Below are 24,395 nucleotides of genomic sequence, written 5' to 3'. Positions count from 1 at the left end.
TTAAAATAGATCTATTGGTTTTGGTTGGGTTTTTTTGTTTTGTTTTTTTTTTTGCCAATAATGCAGTAGCATAGAAAAATGCACATATTCAGCTAGGTCAAAAAGAACAAGATACGTGTATGGCTCAGGGACACATTTTCCTTGTTAATGAGTAACCAGAATTTTTCTTAGAAAAGCAGTGACCCAGAAACTGTATGTGAGCGTGGGCACTTGTGTTTATTCACATGTGCATTCATGAAAAGTTGTGGCCAAATCAAACCGTGGTTCTCTTTGAGCTCTGACTGGTGGCAGACTGGCACGGCCTACGCTGCCCTCAGCATGTTCGTACATTGTATTAAGATATTAAGGGCAATTGAAACAACATGCCCTCAACGGCTGGCAGGTTGCCACTAAGGCAAGATGTTTTCTTTCCAGTGTTTAGACTGGTTTTTACTCCAGTAAAAATACCCGCTGTGATCATCCAGCTGGGATCACCGTGGGCTGAACTGACACGATCTGCTCCCTTTTATTGCGAGGCTCACCGGGAGGGTTGAAACTTGGAGTTTTCTCACTCTGGGGCACAACTGAGCCTTCTGAGGATCAAAATGTTTTAGCCTAATAAAGACTCAGGGGCTTGACAGTGGGAAGCCTGAATAAGCCAGCATTTATGGGAAATTCAGCCAGGTGACGTAACAGTCCCTTTTGGCAAGAGCTCCAACACCATCAGTAAGGACACTGTGATGAGAAAGGAGGTTGCACTTCACTTCTGGAAACTTAGGAGTCAGTGACAATACTTACATGGAGCAAAGTCCTCACTTGGTAACAGCAGGCAGAAGCAGGCTGTGCTGAGTAGCACAGGGGCAACGTGGTGCAGAAGCCGAATGTTACATCAAGCAAACTCCACCACTTACACCTACACACAAGTTTTGCCTCTGAGCCTCTTTCATCTTTATTTAGAAGAATTTTAAGTAACTTGAGGCAAGGATATCTCTTGCTGTACATTTTTAGTGAAATGGGTCCCTCGTCTCAGTAGAAACTGTTTACTGCAATACAAATAATAAAAAGAACACATTTAAACATCAGTTGCACCAGTTTTATAGGAACAGACTAAAAAGGCTCAGTCTCAGTCTGAGCTTTTTCCTCTCATTATGAAAAAGTGTTGAGTCTATGCCTTCTATTTGGGAAAATACTATGGAAGCTAAGGGAATTTGTCTCGTTTCTTTGCAGTGTGTTCTGAATGTGTGAGGATGAAGAGAGAAGCTGTAACGTGGAAACAAAAAGGGCAGCAGAAACCACAGGTACTTTTGTGCCTACATGCATATTCATGACTTGCCGTGCAGAGTCAGGGACATCTTTGTATTTTTTGAGTTTCAAAGCAATGCGAGTTTCTTTACAGCCTATTCTGTAGATTTTTAGTTGTTGAAATCTCCGCTATGAATAAAACTGAAGAACAAAATCCACACAGCCGAGCCTTTTTTTTTTTTTTTTTTTTTTTACTTATTATTCTTATTTGACACTCACATTACAAAATTTAGAAACCAGACAGTTCAGGCAAACTGTTAAAACACAGTATAAATTAGGGGGATTTAATATATAAATTCTATACATAGGTAAGTTAGCTCGAACATGACTGACAAAAAAATTCCATAACAATCTTACCACAACTGTATAAAAAGGCATGGGAATAGGATGGGCACTATAATCATGAATGCAGGTTAAGACATTTTCCACAACAGCTATAAAGCGTAACAATGACCATGCTATTCTTGCAGTGTTTATGTGGGGTACAGTATGCATATTACCATTAACATTTTGCAAGATCTATGTACAGTCACAAAATCATAACAGCCACTTTCAAGTAACTTCACTGTTTCCTGCCTGTGCAATTAATAAAGTGTCAATATTTGTTCTGAGGACTTCTAACAAAGCTACATCGTTTGAGTATTATGGATGGTAGATGGATTTCAATTTGACCTGAAAATGCTAATCATAACATGAAATTGTTCAATTTAAAGAAAAAGATACAGGAAAAGCACAGCTCCTCATTATTATCACTCACATGATCAGTATATACCAGTCTTGTAATCCATATTTATTTCCTAGCTTAATTTTTTTGAAAACGAAAACAATAATTTAGTTCCCATTTTTCTAATAAGCACAGTTGTAAAAAGGGGTTACACCAGAAGAAAATCAAAACCTGGATATCTTTATGGGGTAATTTTTTCAAAGGATGCGCTTCCCAGGTGACCCTGGGGCCTGTCATTCAACCTTTGAATTTCTCAGTCTGAATATAAGGACAAGTTCTGATTACCCATTTTTACTCTGTGCTTTTAGGTCTGTGACTAAATGTTTTAGAATAGTATGTTCTTGGAGTTTAGGTTTAAGACAGCTGGCACTGTCGCTAAAAGTGAAAAAAAATCTTAAAATCTGATTTCTCACCTTTACAAGCTGATGAACACTTGCTAAGAGTTCTGAAACCCAGAGGATAATTTATTTTCCATCTGTGTTGCATACTAGCAATGGTGTTTTTACAGACAGACTCCTAAGGGAAGTACTTGTACATTTGTAAGACTCGTATCTTGAAACACTTGAATTTAATAGTTCTGTGCGCGCATCTTTCACTAAGTATTAATAATTAGAAGGATTCTATTAGAAAATTCCTTCTAGCTCAAGGCGAGGACAGACTGTAAGCGATAACCCAACTTGGGCTGTTATGGAAATACGAATGATGTCAACTGTCCGGACTACACCTCCTGTTTTCTCAACTCTTACCCATGGGACAAATATCAAGAAATCACCACCACATGTTTAGCTGTTTCAAAAAGACTGGAATTTTAGAAGCATAATTAAATAATGAAAGCAGTAATGTAGTACTGACCAGTAATTGTTCACCAAGGAAGTCACATTTCTCTGAGAAGTAGCCGGACTATGGAACTTTCTGGTCACAAATCCATTAAAGGGGCCTTGCACCTTTTAGAAGGAAGTTTCCTGTACAGATATTTAACTTACAGGACTCATGAGCTCTGAACTCGTAAGTCTTCTGCATTCAGGAAGGCCTGGGAACATTGCTGTACTGCAGCATTAGTCTGGGTTGGCAGTTTTAGGGCCACAGGGATGAAGGCAGAAGGACTCCTGTTCTGTTCTGACAGCTCTGGAGCACGACTATACAGCCCTTGGTATGGCAGAGAACTAGAAAAATGTTCCTATGGCATTCTGCAAGAGCTGCTTATGAAGCAAAATACCGCTTCTGGGGAGGGAAAGGCATCAAGGGAAGAGCGAGCAGTCTAAGCTGCTCTGAATTTACAGCATTACAGCCTGCGTCTGGCCCCAGTGCAGGACAGGGCATCTGGGCAGGAGTTACTCATACTTAGCTTTTTTCTGTAGCTGAGGTTATAGCCTGAGTTTCAGTGTTTTGCACCTGTGCAGCGTATGAAACACCACCCATACAACCTATTAGCTTCTTACCTACACCTTGCATAATGTACGAATGCAGGATGTGATGCCTTGTTATGAGCATTAGCTTAATGTATTTTTTTGCATATCTGAAAATATGCAAAAAGAATTTTAAAATAAATTAATACAAAACAGATGAGCCTCCTGATCTGTTCCATCAAAAAAAGTAACTTGTTTTCTGCCTCTGCTCAGCTCAGAGCTCAGCTGCTCCACAGAGCAGCCAACAGTGGTTGCAGGGAAAGGGACACACTCTAAGGCAGCATGCTTTCATCCCAACATATCCAATATTAAAATAAAAAGTATTGGTAAAGATTTCTGTGTCAGTATTTCACTGTGTGTTCTCCTGCCTTACCCTGCCCAGCTGCCATTGATATTAACAGGGATATATGCACAGCTATCTTGGTCCACTCTGCTGCTACGCTGTGAAAAATGGAAGTTAACAACCATCAAGGTATTTCTCATAATTTTTTTAAAGTATATCTTAAAATCTCTGTCAAGTAACTAACAAATTCTTCACTGTTGAAGTCCTTTAGAGCAGGGATCCTCAAACTTTTTAACCAGGGGGCCGGCACGCAGATGAAGTGGCAGGCAGTCATCTGTGGCTGCTTGGTTTCCCCCCCCCCCAACCCCTGGCGGGGTGGTGGTGGTGGGGTTCTGTAAATACCGGGGGCCGGATTGAGGACCCTGGGGGCTGTATCTGGCCTGCAGGCCGTAGTTTGAGGACCCCTGCTCTAGAGGAACCTCTTATAGTTCAAAGGATCTTGTAACCATTCTGTCAGATGGATAAGGAAGTAGGCTTTGCTCCAGGTGAGCTTCCAAGAACTTCCTACCTTTTCTAAGGGATGTGTCCCAGCATCAGAAATGAAAGAGTGCAGGCCTCTTGCATCATATCCAAGATATGCGTCATATCATGAAAGACTGATATGAACTGCATGTCGGCTTTGTACAGGATCATCTAACCACCTCTGCACCCCGCTGCTAGTGTGCGTGCTGCCACAGGGACATGATATGCGCGCGCTGTTCCCCAGCCACAGCTCCGTAATGCCCTGCACCAACCACCGAGGTCATTTCACTCGACACACAACGTTAAAGACGACAAAAGAAAAGAAGGTCTTTGGCCCACAGCTGAGCCTCTGAGTAGTGACAAAGGGGCTTTCCCTTTGTCACAAGTTTCCTTGTTTACTCCCTAATCTCATTCTGTAATTACAACAATGGAAATAATCAGCTCACAATCAAAGGGATTTTGATTTCCAATGAGAGACACCTGAGACACTAAGGCTAATCTCTACCAATCTAAAAAGAAAAAAAAGGCTCTTAAAGGCAGAAAGTCAAATTTTGCTCTCAGATGCAAATAAATTCATTGGATCAGATTTAGTCCTTGAATTGCTGCTGAAACTTCAACAATGTCAAACAAACCTTTTGGTAGGGCTGGATTTTCACCCTATTAAATGCACCTGCCCATCTGAGAGTTGCACCTGGCCCAAAAGAAAAGCCAATTGACTGGTTGTCAACGTGATTTAATCCTTATGAATAACTTAAAATGGTACTATAGTTCATAATTGCAGGACTGCTCCAAAACCCATCAAAATCAACTGGAGTTTTTCCTCTGGCACGTCGCTGTGCTTGGGTTCAGTCTCATTCTATGGAACACAGTCATTGTTAGGTCAAATACTGTTAACTATGTAACATTTTTACACTGATATGCAGAACTATCTCTTCTACTAACATGTCTTTTTATTAATAACTCCATTTACATGTTCAGTAATCTGAGCTGTGTTCTAAGCTGGATTTACAGTCACATGCGAGCCAGTGCTCATGTGCTTTAATAAGAGGTGCGTAAACTATTGCAACAAAACATGACAAAGTAACCAAGGTATCAGTAAGGGACTGGCTTGATTTTGAGTGATTCACTCACCACTGACCATATCATAAAGTATTTTCAAGATGAGAAAAAATATCTCTCTATGCTTAAATTGTTTCTTATTTGAAGTGCTTTAGCAGCTGTGTCCACACTTTGTCCAAGTGCCATCTCAGCAGTGGCTGGGATTAGTTTGCTTCCAGATCTGCAGCCCCCTACGTAGGCAGGGAGCTTCCAGCCAGCCGCGTTACCTGGACTGTGTTAACCGCCTGACAGAGAGGGCATCGACATGCCAGCTCAGTGTGCTCTGGGGTGCACAGGGTTCTTGTGCACCACACTCATTTCAAGAGGTTTTTGCCCTCAAGATTCAGTCACGCCCAGCAGACCTATATCCGTCCACCATTAATTAGGTAATGTGATCGATGCTGATGTGAAATTGAAGGCAAGATTGTATGGTTAAGTGCCTTTTGAAAGGCATTGAGCAAGTTCATCTACTGACTTCAACACAAGCTGAAGGCACACAATTCCCTCATCTTTTTTCACTGGGCTTTTTATCTTGCCCCACGTTGCAGAATGGCACGCTCAAGAAATTAAAAAACAGGACTTTTGCTACCACTGTGGTTACACTAGAGAAGATAAGAGTGATTTCATGTATTTGGGTCTTTTAAAATATTGCTGTATACACAGAAGCTAAGTTAATGCTTCTGAAAGACTCTGTTATCATATATTCACATCTTACTACCTTAGGGTTTTGATACTAACACTATCGGTCTAGTTTCACTCTGTTCTCTGTGTGGTATTAGTTCAAGCAGCTGTCAGGGAGGCATATTCATGGAAAAGAGTGGAATTAGAAAGCCATGACATTACTACCAGTAATTTGTCTAGATGTTAGTCTAACGACTATGTGCCTTATAGTGACCTTAGTGCTTGGTGTTAAGTGATACTGCTTTCTTTTCAGCATGGTAGGAGTTCTTTACACATTTATAGCAAGAAAACATTAATTACTGGAGGTGCTTTTCCCTGTTTTCGTGTAATGTTAATACATCTTTGGAAGAAGCCTCTTCCCCAAATTGTCACCCTTTGTTTTCAGTTGTACTCACGCTTTGTAAAACCCGTTGGTGAAGCAAGGGCTCTAACCACTCTGTCTGGAGCTGTATACCCTAGTTAGGCCAAATATGAATTACAAATGCAACCGACAGCTGTAACTTAAGGCTTACATTGTTTCTATTTAAATCAATAGGATTTTAGCTACAAAATTATGTGAAGACAAGCTATGGTTCCTAAAAATCTGTTTTTTAAAAGCGCTGTCTTCTCATTTAAGTTGCTCTGTACTCTCATCTCCAAGTCATTTTGCAAAGAGGAGACAGCATCTCTGGAGATCGAATACTACAGATCAATATGCCACACCCCCCTATAAAACAGTAACTACCTCAGTTTTCACCAAGAGATGAGGATGTTTAGCACTTCTGAAAAAAAGACCTTTTAAATGTGTGACTACATAAAGGCTTAAAGATAATTCAGTGCTTCTGACAGTCCCACTAAGCCCTTAACACCTACCTAAATCTGACCTTTATGCTTCTGTTTTAAGCACTAAGGTTTGAAAGTTTTGAACTATGAAAGTGGTTTAGTTTGCAACAGTGATAAACTTTATGAGATCTAATTTAACTCATACTTACAAAATTGCCTAAATTCATGGAAGGTGCCCAAGAATAAAGTATTATCATGAGAAATCACATTTTGATTCATCTTCAGGGTGTTATAATGTCAGCTCTACCAGCTTCTGTTGGCTCATTAGAAAAGGAGTGAGGATTTGCATTTTAAAAAGCAGGGTTTAAGAAAGGGCCCATCCACCTACAACGGGTTTCAGATAAATAATAATAAAAAAAAAATCCACAATGAAGTCACACTAAGCCTGTTAAAAAGATGCAGTCATTAAGAAAAAAAATGACCATTTAGCAAAAACACTTAAGCATTAGCATTGTTGTAGATATGTTTATGGTTATTGCTCTGGATTTGGTTGGAATTTAACAGGCTTTTAATGACATCATTTTGGAAATGGTTCTGCTTGAAGGAACGGCTATGTATATGTTTCTCTGTATAGCTCTCAGTTCGTGTACAAAAATTAACCAACAGCATATTAACAGTACTACCAGCAGAGTGATCATTCCCTGGCTGGAATGATGTTGCGCCATCCTTACACTTAGTTCTTCCATACAAAGCTTGAATAAATACATGCTATTTTTATGTTCTCCCTGCTTGAATTTATGTGCCGATAGACCTATACAAAAAGGAGAACTGAAGTTCTGCCTCAAGCCCCTGCAGATGCAAATCTAGAAGAAGCTGTCCTCATCTCAGCAGCTGCAAAAGCAGTGGATTCTGGGCGGCCATGACCCAGACTGCAGAGGTTTCCATAGATCATAACCCAACATAAGACCTGCACTGCAGACACTACAAACCTTTAGTATATCACATACTGCCTGTCCCAGGCTGCTGCACTCCCGGACCAGCTCAGCTGTCGGAGCTGCTCTCAAACACGAGCTCACCAATGCCTTACATTTCAACAACTCACTCAGGCATGGATACCTTCTGAGGCCTGGCCGAGGGCAGGAACAGTTCCAGTTTTCTGGCTAAATGCATAACCCAACACAGCCAGGTTTTGTGATTAGCCTAATTTTTCAAAACACTGAAGCCACCTGGAATCCCTCTGTATTGAAATAAAACTATTACTGATCTCAAAGAAAGGGTGACATCCTTCTGTTGTAGGCAGAGAAAGACTGGACCATCTGAAAAGGCCAGCATCAGGTCAGCAATGAAATGCAAAGTTCAATACTGTGTGGCATTTAGGTTTCACTTAAGCTTTTTCAGGCTTTTTCTAGGGCAGGTAGGAACATTCCTTCCACATACAAACGATTAGTCTACTGTTAGGGCTTAGTTTTGAATCTAATATCCATATAGTTCATTATCATTTAATATGTGTTACAATAGCACCTTAATTATTGTACAATTTTAAACACAAGACATAGTCCCTACTTCATATTACCTGTAAGGAAATGGCGAACACAGTTTAGATCCTAAAAATAAAAAAAGAGAAAAATGGCTATCTACTCACAAAAAACAAATTCTTTAGTGCATTCACTCTAGTCTGAAACCCTTTGTCTTTTTAAAGCATACCATGTAGTTCCCAAATTCAGAGCAATTACCCACCCCTCCCCCCTTCCTACCCTCTTAAGTATCATGTTGCAAAATAAACGGTACTGTATTAACGGGAACCTGATGGTAATGCAGTATTTTTTTTTCTTGAAGGGTGATAAAACCCTCTAAAAGATGCATCTCAGCATCAAGAAAATTAGGGAATACACTACATACATTAAATAGAGGTAAGCTGAGTCCAGAGTCACTTGCTTCTTCAGTTCAGCTGTAGATGGGGTGGTGGTGGGTCTTTACGTGATACCGCCTACACTGGGCCCTCCTCAGATCTGCCAAGATTCACAGTAAGAAAAGCAACAACAGTGGTGGGAAGAATTAACTAAGCAATAGTCATACTTCAGATTATTCTCTGTAAAAATTCATGGGGTTGGTACGACTGTCCCATGCTGATGTGGTCTGTGTGTGACATACATGTATACATATGAGTGAGCAATGTCAGTTTTCATCTGCTGGAAGCTTATACCTGTAGCAGTCAGTGCTTTGTTCAACAAGGCTGGGGGACTGCTCATGTAAGATTAAGTTCTTCTTTCTTCATTCAGCAATTAACCAGATTGCTGCTGTGTCTGTGTTTGATTTACTTTTGCAATCCTCAGAGGGTTTAAAGAGCCGCTGCCTGAAACACCTGCTTCTGACATTTTCGTGCGTGTTTTTTGCTTTCCCTTTTTTATACTTTTCCATTCTCTTTTGCAGTACCATGGTTCTCCACACTCCTGATTTTCTTCTGTTCTCCTTCAGAGGCAAAAGTTACAGTGATCCTGACGCAGTTTGGGCACAGCCACAAATAGTCTGTTTGTCCTTCCTATGTCTTATAGTTAGAAAAGCGTCATTGTGCGCACAGTTCTGTTGATTGCGGTGGATGAATCCAGTTCATCCATCATGTTAGGCAGTCAAAAAACCCAACAAAAACTCAAACAAAAAAATTGTCTAAATCCCAAACAGGCATCTTTGGAATCAGTAGTGCAAAATCTTTGCGGATTCTTTTCCTTGACCTACTGCAATAACCTCTTAATCTTCAAGTCTTTCCTAAAATAGTGGATCTGTAAATTCAAAACATAAGAACAATGAAGGAAAAAAAAAAACAACCCAGCAAATATAAAGGTGTGGTTTTGTTTGTTTGTTTTTTAAGTCACTCTCTCCAGGTTCTCACTTACACCAAACCGTTACACGTACATCTCTTGTTATGAGATGTAAAGTCTAGGAAGATCCAGTTAATCTAGGGCATTTTTCATCTACACCAGGCTTCTTTTGCATGCGTACAGCACTGTATAAATGCACAAGTGGAGGGTATTCTTTAAATGGTGGGTAATTTGAGATTACAATTAGCTTTTATCAGTGCAGCCTCAGCTCTGTAGATTAGTCCTAAATGAAAAAGGACTGTTTTAATGAATAATGCCAGCACTTTACAAGCTTTGACTGTAAATGCTGCATTTTGGAGGTACTTAAGAAAAGGGCTGATAAAATGAGTGGTTACCTTAACGATTTCCACCTGTCTTTTTCTGTCTGGTTTTCTGGACTTTCACTTTCATAGGAAGCCAGATACAAACCTGGAAAAGGTAAATACATATTATTCTAACAGTAACTCCCTGTCTCTCTGGATTCCTGCATGTCCTATACTGTACCACACAGCAAGAGAAACTTTAAAACTTCATGGTCCACCAGGTAGCTGGTAATCGGTAGGACACTGGTGTTCAGCTCCTATGTCTACCTTTGGAAAGCTGTAAGGTTAATCTTGATGGAACAGTATATGAGCCCAGAGTTAAAATATATTAGCATGACCGTAACAATATTAAACAGTTAAATGGTCTCTGGTTTTGCATGTAGAGATCTGGGCCCGTTTACTCCGCCACAGCGCTGCTACCAAAGTGTTACATGAACACTGAAACAGAGAGACAGTGAGAGCTGACAACTAAACAAATAAACTTCGTAAAACTGAGAATATTCCTATCACTTAACACAACTTTCCTGGTGTTTTTAAAGCTTATGGGGACATGGTATTTTAAATGGATACAAAACACCCTCAAGGTAAGAATGAGTTACAGAAACCAGAGAAGGAACACAGCAGAAGAAAATAAACAGGTCTTTTTCTGCAAAACTTTGCAGTGTAGGATGCATTTTATGACACCAAAATGTGTCTAGCCTGTAGAGCTTCCTCTGCAAAAGCTGGCACTGCATTAATATCTCACTGTCTTCACAGAATTTATTTTAGGTACGCTGTCATTTGCATTCACACATATTTCCTCATTTGACTGTTTAGTGATGCTTTATTCTTTAATGCTGGAACCATCTCAGTATTCAAGTCTGTGCTGCAATTCAATGGCATTTTAATATTCAAGTGCTGGCCCCCCATTCTGCCACTCTGTGACAAGCATCGTACAGCTGCATTTCACATACCACTGCTGCATCTCTCTTAATATATCCTCCCACCTTTTACTCAGGGCAGATCTTTCTCCCCTGCACTTCCCCCTGGGTAACAGGGAGGCCTGCTGTGCCTTCTGCAAAGGGCATCTCATGAAAGCACTATGAATAGCGGGGGGCACATGGTCTGACATGCTGGATACCGAACTGAAGAGGACAGATAAGTATAGAACGAGAGTCAGAGAAATAATTTCAGAACAGGGCTTTCATAGTTACAGCTTAAATTAATTACTAGAAAAGGTTTTCCTAAAAATTCTTTTCTGTAGATAACTCATTTCTTTGCTGTAGTGGAGGAGGTCAGCTGGACTACCATTGCCCTGGGCTGCGCTCACTGAGATGGCCGTGTTGGTTTGTGGAGGAGATTAGTTCTGGCTCCATCAATGACAGGATGAGTGGCGAGGGGACAGCTGTCATTCATGGCGGTCCACAACATAGATGTGTGGCCTCTTCGTGATCACAAAAATAGGGCCATAACGGCAACTTCCTAGACCGTGCCTTATAGAGGAGTTATGGACAGGAGAAAAGCGATCAGGCAGCAGCTCCATGAGCTAGAAGATTGTATTTGAAAAAACACATCGATAGACTGCGGATAAACAGGCAAATGAGCTGCATGACAGGAAAGCTAGGAAAGAACTGGGACTGGTCAGTGAGAGAGATCACCAAAACATGGATCAGGGTGTTAATTAGTAGTGATGAAGAGACGTATTTTCAGTGATTAGAGATTGTACAAAAGTCTTACCATCTTCAGTAAAAATGGGAGCCGTATGCAAGTAGTGGATGATGTTAGGGTCTTGTTCAAAGGGACATTCCACTTGCTTCCATGTTATAAATTCTCCTACTTGCTTAGCCAGTTCCAGAAATTTCTGTAAAAATAAAACCATTGCACTCAGATGCAGTAAGATTATCTCAGTAAAACAACCACATCCAAGCAGAAGACCAGCATCCAGGATCCCTTGTTCCAACCGCAAGGACATTAGGAGAAAAGTGCCTTGTATGTTTTAGATGGATACATTTTCACAGTTCATTTACAGGTGAAAGAGAGAAGAAAGGGTGCATTGCGCTTCTTCTTACAAGCCATCTTGGTTTGTACTTAAAATGTATCCATGAATAAAGGTATGGGTTGCACATATGTGCTCTAAGAATAGAGGACATACACTTTGATGAAACAGGAGGGAGCAGAATTAGATATAAATTACATAAAGTGGAGTGACTCCAACGCCTTGCAACTCTTCAGGCCTTCTAACACGTGTGATATAATTTAAGGTGATGCCAGACTCAGCGTTTTAAGCATTACTCACTATCTCACAATGCCAACGACTGAAGGAGAAATTTAATGCAACCAAAGTGATGCTGAAGAAATTATTTACAAAGAATTTGAGAGCTCAGGAGCTATTTTCTTGGTGACACTGGGCAGTTCTTTCAGAATCACCTCACCTCTGCCCCTCCACCGGAATGCAAGAACGCAGCCATCGCAACGCACAGCAGTGCGGAACACACAAGCGCCTGCACACTGCCACCAGCAACCAGTCGTGTTAGTGCAAAACCATCTGCTCCAGCAGAGAACTGGGGTCACTCCAGGCAGGTGACTAATACTACCTAGTGCCAGGGCTGTGGGGGAATACAAATCCTTCTACTACACTTAATAGAAATTATTCTATGTAAAACCTACAGGCAGGAGATAATACATTAAAATCCTTACATCAGCAGCATGACATTTACCTCATGGACACAGTGACTGTACCCTCTATGTAATTCTGCTTGTATTCTAATTTTTCTTTAATGACCACAAGTAATTTACGTCTTACTTTGCTAAACTTTATTAAAAATGAGAAAGGGCTAAAAAGGCAGATAAAGTATAAAACATTTTATAGTGACTTGTTTATATGCATATGTAAGAAAAATAATTTTCCATGTTTTCTGAAAAAGTCGTCTTCCCCGCCAAGCCATAAGTCTCATTTATACTGCTGACACTGTATTTCTAGCAGCCAGCTGACATCAAGCAAGTCAGGATGATCTGCTTGGAATTTTTATATAAAATATACATATTAATTCTTTTAAAAAATGTTCTGGGGTTGGTTTAACCATCATGCTATCACTTGAGATTGTCCATTTTGGAATATTCGGTCTTTGTTGGTCTGCACTGAAATTGCAGGCAAATGGTCTCAGATAGTCTGCTGGAAAAGGATAGGTAAAAACATTTTTCAGATCTTACTTCAAAGTTGACATGTCCATTTGGAAGGCGATTAGCACATCCTTCATTCAAAAAATAGATGTCTTTGATCAATAGGCTGAAGAAGGGGATCACAATCTGTGAAGAGAAATGACAAAACTATTATCTTTCCAGTTCAGTATTTTCTCTGCATGAAAGAGTAACTCAGGAGAGAGAAGGAAAAAAAAAAAGAAATCTTAACTCTTCAGTGTGCTATGGACTTAAAAAGTACAATGACAGGCAAGCAGAAGGGCTGTAGGGTATAGAGACACCTTCAGCCATCAGGAGATCACACAATGAAATGAAGACAGTGTTCACTGAGCACAGTAACATGACTAAGAAAATACTTAATAACCCAGTTTATTATGAACAGCATGAGTGTCTGATGACAAGATCAGACAGCAAAGAGCAAAACAGAACTGCAGAACACTTCTCTGTTGGGTCTTTAGACGCAAAGATGTTGAATATACACATTGAGCAATTTAAAGACAGCTAGGAACCAAAGAACCAGTATTGCCCCTGAACAGGAAAGACAGTAAAATTTGATGACCAAGGACTTGTCTATGGACAGTTAATCAGGAGCTGTTTCATTTTCAACAGCTCCATATACGGCTGCCTCTTGAGGCATGAAATTTCCTTCCTGGTGCCTGATCAGTTCAACCTGCTTCTCCAAATTAACCCGCAGACAGCAAGATTGGAAATCTTAGGTTAGTTGACAGGAAACTGCCAACAGTAGCCAGAGGGATCATCATAGTGCTCAAAATAAGCTCTGGGCATCATGCAGGGCAAAGTGGCATACAGCAGTGATCCAAGCCTTTTCTCTAACCCATCAGAGTCAGGTAATAATTTGCTATAGAAAAAGTCTATTTCTGGGTAATGCTCTTGAAATTAATGGAATTACAGCAGGGATAAATTTGATGCCAGATGTTCTACAGCAGAAAGCAGTAACAGCGCTCCTGAAGCACATCCTCAGCACTTCAGCAGAGACCCAGAGCGCAGCTGACTCTCTCCGGGTCCTCTCGTGTCACAACTCAAAGGGAAAAGAAAGATAACACAACAGAGCAGTCCATGACAAAGCTGACCCACACACCACTGGGTACTTCAGTACTCCGATCTGAGTGCACCCACCTCTGCCGCAGTGGCACCGTGACACAAAAAGGCCACCTGGAGGGTTTGAGCTATTAACCTCAGCTGCCACCCCTGTAAGTATTTTCCTGTGGCAGCAACACCTGCTTTTTAAGCCACTAAGCATAAACTTAATCATCATGAACTTAAAGAAAAGCACATCACATGGTAGTGTCCAAATGTTTCCACTGGTCTATTTGGAAATTAACTGAACTGTAGCTTGTTCAAAGCACACCAAAGTTAAAATGCCTCCATGGCATGCAAGACCAGCCAAGGCAGCAATCCTTTAGTTAAGGATTTAATGTTGTACTGTTATTCCATCTCATGCTGTACACCAGCTGTAACTGGATATGAAATGGACCTACTACAGGACTGGCAGCTGCTATTTTCCAGGGTACAGCTCTCACGATGCAACAGTGAGTGCAAGTCACAGGCACAGAAACGCTTGCGAGGAGTCTGTAAGCCACCACCAACTCTTGCTGTGAAAATGGAAGCCACTTTCTGTTTCAGCTACAATACAACATGCAGTATACTGCTGAAGATCTGTATCTCTGCTGGCTTTTTTATGGGACAGCCATAGGTAAACTCAGCGCAATAGCCATAAGAAAGCCTGGACTGACACTCCAAGAGCCACTGGCATTATTGTCGTGATACATCCCACTGATACAATACAGGAATGGAAACAAAGCACAGCCTAAGCCCCCAAAATTCTGAGCCCTCCTATCAGGATGAGGTGGAGCAATTCCTAGTCAAACTGAGCCAAGTGTGTTTCAGGATTCATTTTTGTATCATCCAAACTAGATCAATCGACCTGAGTAAAGAATACAATTCAGTCTGATGTGGTTTGTTTTCTGCCCAAACTGATGGAACTCTGTATAAGCAGCGTGGTCTTACAAGGTGGAAAGACAGAGAGAGCTGGAGCCAGACACTGATCCCCAGCTAGAAATTACTGCCAGGTTCTGCCTGCACGCAGATGCGAGTTCTGCCCTGCTCCACACTGCCTGGGGGCTAGGTCACCATCATTAGTGGTACTAAACATAAACGAAAAGCCTTGCTGAGAGGGAAGGTATATGAATGCGGGCTCAATGCCATGCTAATACAGCTACAAAGCCACCAGTCACCTCAGAGCATGGGTAGAGCTTGTTCTCATCTGCATCCAAAAGGCGTCAAAGACATACCCTAGGATACCAATTCTCTACACATTTCCAGGGGATTTCTGTCTTTGGGTCACCATTTATTTCCCTAATAAAAATATACTACTCTGTATGGTTTATTTTCCAAATTTCTGTAGAAAAAGCAACAAAAGTGGATATAGTTACGCTCTAATGTTGGCTTCAATCCAGACACTTTGCTAGCACAAAATCTGGGTTAGTGCCAGAACCTCATATTTCACTCCCTTTTGATTCCTCCCCCCCATCCCATCCAACCCACTCACATGCTGAAGGACAATTGCCTCCTGCAGAAAGAAGCAAGCTAATGGGATCAGACATGTTCTTCCTCCACAGAATCAGACAGCAACACACACAGTACCGCACTGTACACACTCCCAACGTTTCAAAGCCACAGACATGCCATTAGCACAATGCCGGGGTTCCCAGTGGAATAACTTAATTTTGGAGGTGGTATAGGTCAGCTGACTGCACAGATAAAACCAGACTTAGTTCCTAACAAGTACACCCCCCCGATTTCTGCATGAAACATCAGCCCTTCTTCATTACCAGTTCTCCCACCCTGCACTTTGGCAGGTTTATTTCTGCTGCTGTACTGCATCTCTCAGGTTTGAGAGCTGCCTTGCCGTGCCTTTTCACAAGCCTACTCCTGAGCAAGGAACGAGTAGCTATAACTATACCATTTACGCACTGTGAGAAGGGCTGGAACAGGACTGAGCTCAGGGGATCCTCATGGGTATGTTGAGCCCCTTCCCCTATAACCTGCGCTGCAGCCTCGCACAAACACCCTGAGGATGAGGATGGAGCAGTGACGCAATCAGGCAGTGCTCTTTGTGCCAGAAGGCTGGTGTCACGTGGGGGATTTGGGTAGAGATCCGTACACAGAGCAGGAGGAGGGAGGGTGTCCCAGGTCACTGGCTCACCCGTCTCCCTCTGAGGATATAATTTAGCTCCTGAGCTATCCTTCCAAGACACCAGCCCTGAGGAGAGAAGAAAGCCTGTTTTTGGCGAGTCTGCCAGTTAAATATTAGCTCCTCTGAGCCTACAGGCAGGTTTTTTCCCTGCAAGACATAACCCACTGCTTGGTCTGCTGGTCTGCGACAAGAGCACTCCCTCCAGAGCACCTTCCTTCTCAAGCAGATGGACTAAGGCCTGAAGCTTCCATCTGTGCTTCTGGCATGGCCACTTGTCGAGAAGAGGGGCAGAGAGGATTGGGACCTCAGACTCTTGTAAGCACAATTCAGTTTGAAGATGAGCTTTGCTACAAGTTTGCCAAGAAACAACATAACATTTTCTATCAAAAAAGCGACGCATGTTCCTTCAATTTTATTCAAACTCATTGAAACAAATAATTGATAATCTTGCTTATAGAAAGAAACAAAATTTCTTAATTCCTACACTAAGAATTACATGATCTGCTTTATCTGACACTGTAAAATACCCAGTGTGAGTAGCTACCAAATCATATGCTTGAACATTTTCTTGAACTAACGTTATCTACACAAGGGAAATAGAATCTGGGCTTTTTTTTATGTAAACCAGATTCCTTTCAATCTAATAAACCTCTCTGCCATCAGTCTTAACCAGCTAGGGGTTGAGATCTGACAGAGATTGCTAACTTCTACAGGAAATTAAGTCAAACAGTAAAACAACTGGTTTGAATACACATGATGGCTGCAGAACAACTAAACTTAAGCAGCATCTCAGACTGACAGGTCCTCGCTGCAGTACATGAGAGTTAAAAGAATTTCTTTGCCAGTCACAAACATCCAAAGCCATCATCTCTTCTTTGCACAGAGAAGTGCTTTTCAGAACAACTCAGCATACTCCCATTACAGCTGACTCAGCCTGCGACCAGAGGCTGATCTCATTTCACTGTAAATGCTGTGAGATTCCATTAGCTTCAGCAGATTTACATCAAATTTACAGGGATGTGAGATTAGCATCTGGCCTGGCTCCTCTAGTGAATGAATACTAAATTCTATATTATGCTTGTTCATGCAGTATCTACTTTACCTTAGCCATGGTCTGCGCAGAGATTACCCATTTATGGCTATGTGCAATTGCAATTTAAAAAACCACCCTCTTTCATAAAACAAACAAACAAAAAAAAAAGAGAGAATTGAGTAGAGAAATAAGAAAATTAACAAGAAACACACTGGGGCACAAAATAGGAGGATCCTGCACTAACATCTTGTGAATCTGATTTTTGCAGCACCAGTGATACCTCGGAAAGCTACGTATCTGCCACGAACACTGATGAAACAGTTCTTGCTCACCGAGATGGCAGCAACAACCAAATGAAATTAAAATTCACAAGGACAGAACTTCACCCCAAAATCCACTGCAATGGATTCAGACTAGACTTCTTTGCAGGACTTGCAGTAAGTTGTCTTTCCCTAATGTAAATGGAGAACCAGCTCACCCCCGAGTGCCGTGCCCTTTGCTCTCCATCTCCAATGCACACCACACAATAGGGGCTTGTCTGCACAGAGCCTGGCTGGCACAGTCCTAACAAAAGCACAGTTCCACCTGGGCTTGCCAGGCTGATGCTCCACACCAAAATAAAAGTCATTTTAGTCTGGGATACCTGTTTCCGTCGGGTTTTTCAATCTAAACTGTGAATTTTTCAGGGATATAGAGATGCTTGCAACAAGGAGCAAGTCCACAAAAGCCCTGTGATCCATTTCAGACTCCTTTCAGCCACGGTTTTACATTTCCAAGCACATTCAGCAGCGCACAAGCCTTGCACCGGTGGCCCATGGAAGGGAGGAGAGCAGTTGCATCAAATCTTTGAGCCACTGGCCCTCAGCAGCAATGCACACCACCCATTTTGAGATAAATGGGATGTGGTCACACCTACCTTCTCCCTGTTGCTGTGTGCAGTGAGGGATCTGTGAGCAGCCCCTCGCAACGCTGTTCTGTAGTTATAGAAGTTACCAGTAGGGTCCATCTGGTGCTAGATACATGAAAGAAGATGTCTGGTTAGAAAGTGACCTGCCTCCTCTGAAGAAAACGTGACCCTTAGTTGTAATGAAGCCTGAACAGAGCCCAGCCTACATCTGCAAAAATCCACATACACCCAAACCCCCGTGAACCAAAGATACAAGGACAGATCTACAGATCATGGCTGTTTGTACCCTTGATTTTTCTAGTAACAGCTTACTGAGCTTTTATCTGAAGCATACAGGCTGCATATTTTGTATATGCCAAATCCTGAAATCCTCAATACAAAACCAACCTTGAGCCTTGTTCACTCGACATCCAAGGTGTAGCTTGGAGCTTTACACTCAGCGTTGTGTCCCTGACCAAACAAAAGTGGCATCAGGGAAGCACTTTGGCTTGCATATAGGCTCATATTTTTGGGTTTTTAGCTCCGCCTATTTATTTGAGTGCTCTGATTCACCTCTACATATCAGCAGCTTCACACCTTCCTCACTGCACCTGGGAAACTTCAGCCAGAATCTGGTCCTTAGCCTGTGAAACATGTCTGCAAATATCTCACACCTGGATAACAATGTGAAAATTCATGAACAAAAAACCCCAGAATATAATTCAAGCAATGTATGAGCACTTTTTTTTTTTTTTTACCTCAAGAATGAAAAATTTGGCTGTTTTCACTTTTGACCAGGTCTTCTTTAGCCTGGAAACTGGACTCATGTTCATTCCAGCTACGAGTGAGAAAGAAGAGAGCCATGGGTAAGAGCTGGGTTTCCTTTTTCATGTGTGACAGCGGACGGAGAGACCTGGTTAGAAGCTGTACTTACAAATGATTGCCATCAGCGAATTAAAATTCCCTATGTTAAAGCACTCTCGGGCAACGTCAATGAAGAATTCGATGACTTGTGCTCGCTGTTTCTTTTTTGCAGGCTGCGAATTAGAACAAACAAATATATCTATTAAGCATATGCAGAGTCAGAGGGCATCTTAGACATTTCTTCCATGCATAGCACGGGTCCCTGCACAGCTTGGGCCATCTGCTATTAGTCGCCGGCCCTAATTCTGTTCCAGCAATCCAGTGGATCCTGGTGACTGGCAGCCTCTAAAATCAACACTTTCATTGCAGTGATACAGAAGAAATTCACAGCAATTCCCAGGCTCGCCTCAGTTAATGTCTTGGTGCTCGAACAGGCAGCCCCAGCAGCCCCGAAGCAGTGCCCCGCTCCCTGCTCGCCTCTCTCAAGGCAGCGGGCACATCAGCACAGGCTTCCTAAGGGCAGGATTTCACACCCATCTAACAGCAGCATCTTCGTCCAAGACAGACTTTGTTTCACTGCATTAATCCCTTTCCCTCTTCTTTCCCTTTCAGCAATACAGCCAGGCCAAATGGTAGCTTGCATTTTAAATACAATTTTTAATTGGACTGGAATCACCCCATATTTTCCAAAGATTCAAATGGTAATGCTTGGAGCGACAGGCTATCTAGGCTGTTTATACTATTACTCTGTCTCCCTTCTACACCCTTTTCAAAGGAGAAAACATTCATTTCATTTTGATGCAGCCAAGTTAAAGAAACTAAAACCACTACTAAATTAAAAAAATGACTAGTCACAGCTACAGTAATGGGCAGCAGGACAAAGAGCCATGCAATGGGAATTCACATGCACAACAGAGCTTTAGGATGACAGGTAACAAATACAGCTCCACTAGAATCTTTTCCAGCAGAAATCTCACAGGATAATTCAAGGCATTTTTTCCTCTCGCCTTCCTTACAGGGTTCATTATTCCACAGTGCGCTCCTACTACATCAAGACAACAGTGTATCCCCCGTGTGTCGCCAGCTCTGTTTTGCAATATGTTTGCCATTTATCAGGTTGCTTCTCCGAGTGCAGTATTACTAAAACTTACCATCAGATGCTTAGCTAGGCCATGAGAAATAAACCCCCAGATTTGCTTATTAATGTACAATCTCAAACTGGTACTTCAGGCATGTGGTAAAACATGCCACATGCTTTTCACTTACCATGCAAATTTCTGTTGCTACAAGATAGCAGAGTCTATTGAACCATTTCACATAGGCCTCAAGGTTACTGGTCTTCTTCTGTTCACTGAAACAAGTCTGGGGAGAAAAAAGCACAGAAAGCTGTGTAACTGTTTCAGTTAGCTGCCTGGTTGCCAAGATGAAGGTAATTATTGGCCGCATCTCTCTTATGCACACAGAAGACCGTGCATTAACGGCCCCTTTCAAAAAGTCAGCAGGTAGACGGTGGCTGGCAGATGCACAGGGTCTGGCTGAGTGCGCCACACCACACCATTCACACCAGTATGTAGGAAACAGCCCCATTTTGCCTGTGGCAACTGTTCACCGACACAGCCTGCACTGAACCTTTTTCACTGGGATATTAACAGCCGGGGCACTGCAGGATTCAGACAGCAGCAATATGCAGAAAAACTAAGACAAGCACAGTCTTCCACAGCACGCTCAGTTTGTGGCTTTGATTCCAGGACTCCCTTCACTTCAGTAAATGCAGCCACCCACAGCCCTTTTCTGGAGGGGAGAGACCGTAATTTAGCAAAGTGATCAAGTGATAAGCAAGAGAAAACAGCTCCAGTTGCTTCTTTACGGAAAGAAAATATATTTTCCTTATTGAGTTTTCAGGACAATAGGCTCTCTAGCAACCAGGTCTGTCTTGCTGGCTGCTCTTCAACTTACATGCCAGAGATACTTCACTGATAAGAGAAGCATATTTTTCACTTTTTTATATGAAATTTAACATAAATTCCCATAGCCGATACAGGCTGTGGGAGCAGATACTTGGCTGAACTCTTCCAGTTCCTTTGACATCAACAGATATTTGACTTCAGCGGAGTGATAGGGCAGTTCACACAGCCTGAAGATGTTGCTTGGGATTATAAGAATTCAAGTCCTTTTCCCAGCCCTAAATTCTTAGGTTGTCCATCTAGGACACACTGCTCTCTAGAGTTCATGTGATTTATTTGAACATTCATTAACATCCACTAGAGGGTATCAGAGAATACTGATTTTTTGTTTTATTAAGATGATCATTTCCCAGAGCTACCATAAATACATGCCACTAAGAAGAAAATCACAATGCATAAACACAGCTCCATTAATGTCAATAGGATTACCCGTATTACCTAAGTTAAACGGGTGACTAAGACCCCATAAGAAATGGGGCTTAGTATGATTCCCAAGGTAATCCAAAGTAAGAAAATATTCACCTGTGATTCTGCACATGGGCAGAAATCACAATACCGTGCTACGGAACAAGTCTTAACAAGCCTGACATTCCTAGCCACTTTATGAGTAGACCACATAAACAATAAAAAACGTATTTTAAAAGTATCTAAAAAGTAAATGTCAGCTAGCAGCATGTAAGTATCAAACAAAACAAAGGAAGCCCAAAGCAGCCCCAGTCTACCCAGAGCAGTTGCTTTTCACGTGCTCTGTGGTATTTCTTGTTCCCTGTGATAGCAAAAAATACACGAAACCTAGGTTTTGTTCTGAACGTGGTATTTCCATCTCAACACTGTTGTCCTCTGCCAGGGCATAAGAACCACAGCTAATACCACAAAACTTGTAAAAAATGTGCAACAGTTACAGTTGAAACAGACTGCTTTTCAAAGGTTGAGCTTTATAAATGGCAACAATATTTAGCACCTCCCTAGCATCTTCCATCTGCAACTCAGAGTGCTTGATAAACATTTGTTAAGTGAAGCCTTTTGAAGCCCTCATACAAGAAAGATGTTTAATATGATCTCCAGCTGGAGGGAATTCAGACCAGAGCCAATTCCCTGTGGATAACAGGGGTGCTCTTTGTGGGTCCACATAAGGTTTGTGCCACTGTATAAAATGCTCTGCCAGGTCCCACATGATCCCTTCTGAATAATTGCTGGGAGCTCTGGTCAGCCCAGGCAAAGTGTGGAGAAGAGTTCCAGGCTACTTCTGCTTTCACCAGCCTTGCTGACTTGAAATCCAATAATTTGTTAGTGCCATGTCTTGTGTGAAAACTTTACGGCAGCTCTCCTTTACTAAGTAGATCCTCCTGGGGGAAGACATCTCCCTGAACTTAAGAGGCAACGCAGTGGTGCGTCCCTGCTTTGCACTCGTTATTTTCTCTGTCATTATGCACTTCACTGAAGTCACAGATACTGGGCAGCACCTCAGCGTTCAGATTTGCATTTGAAGAACACGCTTAACTGTCAAATAGCTTGTCATAGTTCTGTCAGATTTCCAATCCCACCATTATTTTCAGGCTCTCCACCTCTCATTCTAATCCTTCCCATCCACCTTAGCTGATGTTTCCTTACAGTTACCTTGTAACCCCAATTTCTCTTCACATCCTGGTGGCATTCTGTGCTGACCCTGCATCTGAAATTCCAGATACAGCTTCAGCCGTTGTTCGGTAATAAGCTAATGTACACATGTTTCCTTCTTCTTCTTCTTAGCATCCCTTCCCCTCTACGGCTTTATGCTGTTTGATTTCACTCACTGCTGCCTCCATCCCACTCTTCCAAAATTCACTCACATTTATTGCCACATTTGATCTCTTTCGTTTTACTTCACAACAGATTATTCACTGTTCATTTTCAGTTTTGTCCCTCATGTTTGCAGCAGGTTGCTGAAATCTCACTGTGTTCATGTTTCTGATGCACCTTTGCTACCTTGGGGTTCCTTCCTAAAGAATGTCAGAATACTTGAAACTCTTCCTGAAACCAAGTGCAGAATCTCCATAACTCCAGTAAGAGAAGGAGCCTGATGCTGCACTTTTTATTCAACCATCCATCCATCTTTTCAGCATTACAAGCTATTCTGGCGCTCTTTGGGCAGCACTATAAACAGAGGTCTTCCTGTTATGTTCAGCATCCAGTGATGAAATTCTGCCATTGATGTATGATCACAGTGGGAGCCCATATGCAGTTCAGGGGAAGAATTTTCCACCCTCTTTCTTTTCTGGCAGCATGTGAAATCCCTGATTCTCCCTCTCCAGCCAGGAAGTCTCTTTCCTTATTGAGGCACTCACTGAAATGCTCCTTCAAACCCCACTGGAATCAGTGGAAAGACTCCAGCTGGCTTCCACAGATTTTGGATGAAGCCCCGATCAGGCACTCCATTCCCTGTGGTGCTTTGGGTTAAGAACTATTGTGTAGAGAGAGAAGAGTACGTTGATTCATGACGCACTGACTCATTACTGTGGTGTCTGGGCACACACTATGGGCATGACATCACGTCCAGAGTCTTTATGCCTTCAGCGTGGGGAAGAGACATTCCCTGGCTGGGTACAGCCACAAGCCATCTGCCCTGGTCAAAGCAGGTTCGGAGGAACAAGCCAGAAAGCAGATCTAGGGTTCTGGCCAGTCTCGGGCTGGGACACACTCTCACCAGGAAGGAATGGCAATGACCTGCCAGTATGAGCTCTACCAACAGGTCCCATCTTTGCTGCCGGAATACAGGTCATCGGTTGGCCTGACCCTGATCAACATGTGCCCCAGGCCCTGCTCTTACAGATCTCATCACATCAGTTCATCTTGAACAAACAGTGATCACAGGAGGCACTTTGCACGCGGAGAAATCATACCTTGGTGCCATCCAGAGGGTCCTTATGTACAAATGCCTGCACAAACTCCTCAGGTCCAATGTGACTTAGCCTTTCCTATTAGAGGAGGGGGGAGGAAAGAGAGAGAGGAAGAAGTAAGAGAGCAGCCCAGAGTCTCTTCTGTTTCTCTTGGTAAGACATCCCCATTATCCATCAGCTCTGAATGGTGTTACTGAACTGGTAGTCAGCCAACTACCACCAGACATTAAAATTCATAAGAACAATTACGAGTTATTTCAGCATAAAGAACAAAATGAAAATAAACAGGTCTCATTGCTGACAAGCCACAGTAAGAGCCCCCTGCACTGCCCAGAGAGAAAGGTGCTGGATGCACAGGGGCTCCACCTGGGAACCAGCAGACCTCAGTTCTGTGCTTGGTGCTGCCACAGACCTGCTGTGGTCCAGCATTACTCAATAGCCTT

General features: G+C 42.2%; 1 protein-coding gene across 1 annotated transcript in view; it reads right to left on the bottom strand.

Annotated features, from left to right (window-relative positions):
- Positions 1 to 2,513: 2,513 nt before the first annotated feature.
- Positions 2,514 to 24,395, bottom strand: part of RASGEF1C (RasGEF domain family member 1C) — an 80,800-nt gene continuing 58,918 nt past the window's right edge. Inside the window, exons 6-14 of the mRNA XM_056349789.1 lie at positions 23,956 to 24,030; positions 20,379 to 20,474; positions 19,183 to 19,285; positions 19,007 to 19,086; positions 18,279 to 18,374; positions 13,125 to 13,220; positions 11,652 to 11,775; positions 9,969 to 10,041; positions 2,514 to 9,534 (exon numbers count right to left, since the gene is read on the bottom strand). Coding sequence (XP_056205764.1) covers positions 9,510 to 9,534; positions 9,969 to 10,041; positions 11,652 to 11,775; positions 13,125 to 13,220; positions 18,279 to 18,374; positions 19,007 to 19,086; positions 19,183 to 19,285; positions 20,379 to 20,474; positions 23,956 to 24,030 — 768 coding nt within the window. The 3' untranslated portion in view covers positions 2,514 to 9,509. The remainder of the gene's footprint in view (positions 9,535 to 9,968; positions 10,042 to 11,651; positions 11,776 to 13,124; positions 13,221 to 18,278; positions 18,375 to 19,006; positions 19,087 to 19,182; positions 19,286 to 20,378; positions 20,475 to 23,955; positions 24,031 to 24,395) is intronic.

This window comes from Falco biarmicus, chromosome 8 (assembly GCF_023638135.1).
Source record: "Falco biarmicus isolate bFalBia1 chromosome 8, bFalBia1.pri, whole genome shotgun sequence".
NCBI classification, from domain to species: Eukaryota; Metazoa; Chordata; class Aves; order Falconiformes; family Falconidae; genus Falco; species Falco biarmicus.
Note: the sequence above shows the minus strand (reverse complement) of the source record. Positions and strands in the feature narration are given on the sequence as shown.